This window comes from Ruditapes philippinarum, unplaced genomic scaffold (assembly GCF_026571515.1).
Source record: "Ruditapes philippinarum isolate M1 unplaced genomic scaffold, ASM2657151v2 ctg2049_1_1_1_1, whole genome shotgun sequence".
NCBI classification, from domain to species: domain Eukaryota; kingdom Metazoa; phylum Mollusca; class Bivalvia; order Venerida; family Veneridae; genus Ruditapes; species Ruditapes philippinarum.
In genome coordinates, this window is record NW_026852293.1 from 121,320 (window position 1) to 129,330 (window position 8,011).

Consider the following 8,011-nt stretch of genomic DNA (forward strand, 5'->3'; position numbering starts at 1 on the left):
ACACAATTAAGGTTAGGAACAAATGATCCCGAATGACCAAATGAATTAAAACAGCACTGAGATTTATTTTATCTCATTTATTGAAGTCTAAGAACTTGCTTGGCACTACTTCTATTATCTTTACAGGAGAAAATTGTGCACCTGTGGCAAAATATTCTTCAAAAATCAAGCTACTAACATTGTTACACAAACCAAAAAATAATAATAAATAAACTGAATCTTACAAAAACATTCTTTACTTATGCCCTGTTCATATATCTGGATATACGTTAGAACTTATGTAAAAACTACACTGATTTGATAATATATTAGATTTTTTGTGTATCCAATATATATTAGTACGGGAATGGCACTGGAAAATTACATCCATGCATATGGATTACGGTGATGTAAGATCCAATTACATTGTGATAAATACTGTCTATTTTCGATCACAATATTATCGTCACTATGACTATTTATAAACGTTGATCACCATTACATATACGTGTTCGGATAAAAATAAGATAGTAAAATGCCCAATACAATTTATACATAATGATGTTTGCGTGGGATATTGTCATATGAAAACAATTACAAAGCTGTTTATTGTAAAAAAATAATCGTTTATTATAAACCTTTTTATTAATGTAGTTGGAAACTAATGAATATTAAGGCGCCGTTCATTGAACGCAGCACCCAGAACGTACAGCCAGACAAAGAACCATCGAATAGCAACGGGCATGGACGGGAAAAGTATACCCATGGCAAAAAAAAACAATACCACACAGAGACAAACTATAAAAATAAAACAAAGTTGAATGACATGAATATATATCCACTATCATATAGCATTTAGTTATCCACTTGGTTAATCATATTATTTTGCTATTTTGTCTTCAAAAATCAAATATAATGTCATTATAACAACATGTAAGAAATCAAATCGTGTGTGTCTATCTATGTACAAAGGGGAATCTTGAAATTAGAGCTCAATCCCGTATGGCAGTGTAGGCCGCGTCTACACCTATTAAAGTTTCTTACATGTCACATTTAGATAAGTTAAATAAATGGCCCTTTTCAACATTTAATCAGGCACAATTTTTACTGATGTGTCTAATTAAGATTGCCCGGGATTTATACCTTTGTCTTTGCAATACTATTCATGTTTCTTGTAAAATATGTGCATAAAAAGAGCGGGGGGGAAAATGAATGCAATTAGCTGAAAACAATACTGGGGAGTAAATGAAATTGAAAGTGTACATTTCTTTCAAAAATAATGAAAATGTGAGAAAAATTTTTTGAGCTTTTGATAAATTGATGCAAATTCTTTATTTGATTTGGAAAGTTTTTCACAAATGAAACAAGATCATTTTAAAATCTATTTTGACTACTTGAATAACAGATTTTTTTTATTGATTTTTTTTGTTTGCTATTCCTGTGTATCAGTGTAAATGCATCTGTTCCTCTGACCAAGATTATTGTATACATTTACAAAATTTACAAGTTCCATGAACACTGAATCAGTAACAAAATAGTCGACAAATAATGGAAAAAAACAACACTATCACACTTCTTGGGCATTATGTTTTGTGTCAAATCGGTGTTATCAGTGTCTTGACAGCCAAAAACTTGTAGAAAATAGATAGAACGTGTTCTAAGCGGCCTCAACAGACGGTAGGATTTTGAAGTACCAACACCAATTTAAACTAAGATGTACAGACAAATCTTAATGTATGAAGGCTACTATGTCTTGATTTCGGAAACCTTAAGTCTAGATGTAAGGGATAGGACATGTTCTATTTTGAAAATCTTGTACCGATTTTTTCAGACCTCCCACAATGACAAGTAACAGATAACCAAAGTTGTGTTATGTTCGAATCCCAAATTTTTCCGAAAATGATTATGTCATGGTACTGAATTGTTCTCTAATTAGGGGAGCGGAGGTAGTTTGTAGGCGGCCAGATAGCTTAGTCAGTAGAGCCACAGTACCGTATTCCGAGGGTCCCATGTTTGAGTCTCGGTCAGGCTTCACATTAAAAAAAAATAAAAAATATATATATATATATATATAAGAGTAAAATCTCTAACTTGCCGTATATAAGCAAAAACGCTATTTAAATTTGCCGTAGCTTTCGGCCTTGCGGCCTTCTTCAGCAGCATTTATTTCACATACAAATATATCAAACAAAACAATGGAAGTGACGTAACGTCAATGAACGACGCCCGCTGTGGCGTTGGTTGCCGTCTGCCGCGTTATTCTTTTGTATTAACTCCATACGGTCTATAGGTTCTTAATTTATTTTTCCACAAATTTTCTATTGTTTTTCTGTATTGGTCATTCCCGTATAGCTTTTCCAGCCCCATTATCGAAAAATCTTTAACTGTGTGGTCATTCGTGTAAAAATGCGCCGCTAACGGATCGTTGTACTTGGTTCGTATTCTGGATAAATTTAGAAGGTGTCTTTGGTACAACGTATCCCTGTTTCTCCAACATAAAATATAACGTTCGCAACGCTTACAATAAACTGCATACACAACATTCGTAGATTTGCACGTGATCTGATTTCGAACCTTATACGAGGCCCCGTTCACACCAATGAATGTGTCTGCTTCAATAACGTACGGACAAATCGCACACTTTTTGGATCTGCAAGGAGCACAGGAATTCGGCTGTTGAAAAAATAGTTTATTATGTTTCTTATGAACGAGAATGTCTTGTAGATTATTATCTCTTCTAAATGCTGCAATTTGGTGGATTCGGGAATATTTCCTTCATTCTATCTGAGGTGTGTAATTCAGGTAGGTGTTTTCGTACTATTTGTCCTACATTCGGGAGCGCTCTGGAAAATGTCAGTACCAAGGGGATTCTTTCAGTGTTTACTTTATCTTCATTATACTGTAATAGGTCACTTCTTTTCTTACTATCTACTTTATTTAATTCTGTTTCAATATGTCGATCTTCATAGCCTCGTTTCTGTAACTGAGTTTTAATATTTTCTCTATGTTGTTTGTAAGTCGATTCATTAGTACATATTCGCTTAGCACGGAGGGCAAGTCCATATGGTATTGATTTTTTTGTCGATTCCGGATGAGACGAATTTTTATGCAAGTACAGGTGTTTATCTGTGGGTTTAGTGTATAGGTCTGTTATTAAAATGCCATTCTGAATCTTCGTCATTACGTCGAGAAACTCAAGTTTTTCAGCTGAATATCTTAATTCTAATTTTATTCTTGATGAAGGTTATTCCCAAGCTCATGGAATGTTTTTAACGACTCGATACCGTGAGTCCAAAGGCCCCAAACGTCATCAACATACCGGAAATACTCAAGCGGAAGTTTATCTGTTATCGTCATCAGCTGTGATTCCCATGATCCAAGATATGTAGATGCGTAATTCATCCCTAATCGTGAGCCAATCGCTGTTCCTTCTGTCTGCGTAAATTTTCTTCCATCAAATGAAATAGTGTTATTTTCAAGGACAGTGTCCATCATATTAAGAACATCTTCTGTGGGTATGTTAGGGTTGGCACGTTGATTTAATGCACGTGCAACCGCATCTCGTGCCTCTGCCCGTGGGACACTTGGGTACAGAGCTTTCACGTCTAAACAGAAAAGAATTGTTCCTGCCGGAAGTGGTTGTTTAATATTCTCTAATTTTCTTAAGAAATCAGTGGTGTCTTTAATATATGAAGGAAGTGATGTCACATGGGCGCGTAGCTCCATTTCTACTATTTCTGCCATTTTCTCCGTAGGATGATTTCTCCCATTTACTATTGTTCTCAATGGCACCCTGTTTTATGCAGTTTCGGATTACCTTGCAGTTTACCCGATGTACCACCAGACGACGTCAAATATCCTTTTAAATCTTTTGAAATTGATCCTTTCTTGCACATATCATCTGCCATCTTTTTCACTTTGTTTTCAATAGTTTTCGTTCTATCTTCGTTCACCTCCATATAAGTGGCATTGTCAGTCATGTCGGCCTGAAGTTTACCTCTGTAGTCCTCTGTATCCATAACAACGATACCAGACCCTTATCCGCCGGACGTATAACTAAAGTATCATTATTTAAGAGCTCTTTCATTGCTTGTTCTTCAGTTCTTGTAATATTTGTTTTGAATTTTCTTTTTTAGCCCATTAATTATATCATCTTTTACTTTCTTGATGTATGAGTCTAACCATTTATCCCTACCCGCACTTGGCGTCCACGTTGACTGCTTCTTTTTTTACTGTCATATTCATTTTGTGTATCGTTTTCTGTTTTCTTGTCATGAAAATACTCTTGTAGTCTAATTCGGCGTTCCCACGTGTTTAAATCAGTTATAAGTTTGCCTTTATCTATATTTCTCCGTGTCGGTACAAATTTCAATCCTTTTGATAGTAGAGACAGCTGTGCGTCACTCAGCGTTGTTGACGACATGTTAACAAACAGCTTCCTGTTTACCAATATCTGTAATTCCGGAATTTGGAATATTTTCATAAGCTTCCGGTGACGTCCTCTTTAATTTATCCGTGAACGGTTTTGGGGAATGAATCAAGTCATTGGGGTTGTGTACATCTAATTCCGGTTTGTGGGGCATGCGCAAAACATCAAAATGATCACTCATATGTCTTAAGCATAAATAACTACTTCTTGATGAATCACCCTCCTGCATAGGAAACTTAAGCCAATTATTTTGTAGACCACATATCACATTCACATATATGTCGATACCATAACACATTGCTGCAGCCGTAACTTCCGCTTCAGTAGCCCATGAACACGTTTCTCCATTTACTAATAGCATGTTCCGTACATGATCTCTAAAACTGCCATCAATCAAATTTGAAAAGTACAACTCATTATTTTCTATGTATTCTACTGTCGTATTCCTAACTTCTCTATGTTTAGATGAATCCCCCAGAATCTCATAAGCAACACAACGGAAGAAACAATTCCCATCTTTTTCTACTTCTATCAAACTGCCGTTTGGATTATTCTGTCGCGTAGTTTTAAGTTTTTTCATTTTTTGCTTTTTCAAACGTAAAAGATTTATCTTCGATTGTAATGAAATAGATTCGAGATTACTCATTTCTGTAGAGAAAATGTCTTCACTAACATGTAATTTAAATGTATTTACCAATTCATTGTGTTTTGTTGTTGTACTAGACACTACTCTGTTACAAACATCTACTGCTACATTCATCAATGATCGTGAAGTTGACGAAAGTATATCTTCTACCCGCCGTTTTTCCGCTCCATTTATGTCAAAGTCCAATTTCCATTTGATATCAAAACCGTTTGGCACTAATTGTTTTTCTAAGCACTCCTTCAAAAAATGTTTATGACTATCATATCGATTTATTTTTTCTATCAATTTCCGTAGGCGGCTCAATTCCACTGCTTCCGTAGTCTGCTTCATATTTGTTGTTGTTTTATAAAAGTAAAATCTCTAACTTGCCGTATATAAGCAAAAACGCTATTTAAATTTGCCGTAGCTTTCGGCCTTGCGGCCTTCTTCAGCAGCATTTATTTCACATACAAATATATCAAACAAAACAATGGAAGTGACGTAACGTCAATGAACGACGCCCGCTGTGGCGTTGGTTGCCGTCTGCCGCGTTATTCTTTTGTATTAACTCCATACGGTCTATAGGTTCTTAATTTATTTTTCCACAAATTTTCTATTGTTTTTCTGTATTGGTCATTCCCGTATAGCTTTTTCCAGCCCCATTATCGAAAAATCTTTAACTGTGTGGTCATTCGTGTAAAAATGCGCCGCTAACGGATCGTTGTACTTGGTTCGTATTCTGGATAAATTTAGAAGGTGTCTTTGGTACAACGTATCCCCTGTTTCTCCAACATAAATATAACGTTCGCAACGCTTACAATAAACTGCATACACAACATTCGTAGATTTGCACGTGATCTGATTTCGAACCTTATACGAGGCCCCGTTCACACCAATGAATGTGTCTGCTTCAATAACGTACGGACAAATCGCACACTTTTTGATCTGCAAGGAGCACAGGAATTCGGCTGTTGAAAAAATAGTTTATTATGTTTCTTATGAACGAGAATGTCTTGTAGATTATTATCTCTTCTAAATGCTGCAATTGGTGGATTCGGGAATATTTCCTTCATTCTATCTGAGGTTGTACCAAAGACACCTTCTAAATTTATCCAGAATACGAACCAAGTACAACGATCCGTTAGCGGCGCATTTTTACACGAATGACCACACAGTTAAAGATTTTTCGATAATGGGGCTGGAAAAGCTATACGGGAATGACCAATACAGAAAAACAATAGAAAATTTGTGGAAAAATAAATTAAGAACCTATAGACCGTATGGAGTTAATACAAAAGAATAACGCGGCAGACGGCAACCAACGCCACAGCGGGCGTCGTTCATTGACGTTACGTCACTTCCATTGTTTTGTTTGATATATTTGTATGTGAAATAAATGCTGCTGAAGAAGGCCGCAAGGCCGAAAGCTACGGCAAATTTAAATAGCGTTTTTGCTTATATATATATAATATATATATATTTTTCTTTTAAATGGAGGTGTTTCAATCATTACTCATGGCGAAAAAAGTATTTCGTGAGTAAAGTATGTAAAGGATCAATGTAAAGGGATCCTTTTTAGGGGAAACCTGAGATGATTCTACAGTGTAGAATTACCGTCTGAATGCAAGTGTTATATAGCTTTGAAAATTGTACATCTTATCTCTAATTAGTGCTGTACAACTAAATCCTACCGTCTGTTGAGGCCTTAACTTTCTTGCAAGGAATTATCTTCTTGGATGTCACATAATTTCTCCTTAAAACTCATTCAAGTAGGGTGTCTACACTATGCAATACAAGAGAATATGATACTTGCATTCAAGACTTGGATAGGTGTAGACGGGCCCTTAGAGTAGAACAGGTGGCTGCGGATAAAACCGTTGTGGACAAAGTTACTTTGGTAAATTTTGTTTTACTCCTGCAATCAATTGCTGAAAAATGAATTTAAATGAAAGAAAAACACGGTGGCCGTTCACAAAAACATCATATACCGTATATTATATATTCATACTTGAAATATCAATTTATTGTTACTATTAATATAGTTTGTTTATACTATTTATATTTACTTCCTAGATATTTAAAGTTTTACTACTTTAAATATTTGAATAACCTGAAATTATTGTTAAGGTACATTACAACTAATCAAACAGTCTCTCGTCAAAGTTCAGTATTATGAAATGTTCATGTGGACCAATGAGATTGCAGCTATATTTAAATCATATAATAATATATAATGTAGTAAATTAGTTTGAAAATTTGTCTAATTATAATGTTTTTTTCTATCATTATAATTTACTGGTCTACGATGAACACTTCTGGATTCTGGAAACTACATGAACTTTGTATCTATATTAATTTTCACTTTTTTTTATTTAATAGACATTACCATAAAAGTTCAATAAATCACATGATTCAACGCAAGACTATTGTAAAAAGTAAAACAGTTCACTAAAATATCTAAACGTTTGATACTACTTTCCTTTGTCACAAATTGAATAGACATTACAAGACAATTTGTTTATTTAGGTCTCACTTTTGTATATGTGAATACACCCCTACTAAACGTTGGCTCTGTCACATTTTGGTGATCTGTTTAAATGAGTGCCATTGACATTTTGGGATATGTCGTATCGAAATTGCATCCAAAATGATAAGGACAATGTTCTACATGGCAAAGTATTCTTCGATTTTTAAAAGAAAATAAAGCATACCATTTAAAAACGGACATGTTTAGATTGTGTTTACCTTTTTCATCTTTGTTTAGGTCGACAACTCCTCAAAGGAAGTGTCGAGGGCTCTCATTTAAACATAAATGTGAAACAGCCACCGTTTAGTAGGGGTCAAACATACATACATATATACACCAGATTCAAATAGCACAGTGTTACTTTGAAAGAGGCATGGCGTGAAATAGAAACTATAAAAACATGGTTCAAGATATTTAACAATTCTATTTTCTGTTAAAACAAGAACCGAGC

The 8,011-nt window shown here is 34.8% G+C and overlaps 1 protein-coding gene across 1 annotated transcript; it reads right to left on the reverse strand.

Annotated features, from left to right (window-relative positions):
• Nucleotides 1-4,403: 4,403 nt before the first annotated feature.
• Nucleotides 4,404-4,988, reverse strand: LOC132755417 (OTU domain-containing protein 4-like). Its single transcript, XM_060746288.1, has one exon. It carries the CDS (start codon nt 4,986-4,988, stop codon nt 4,404-4,406), a length of 585 nt encoding a protein of 194 aa, XP_060602271.1.
• Between the last annotated feature and the right edge of the window lie 3,023 nt (nt 4,989-8,011).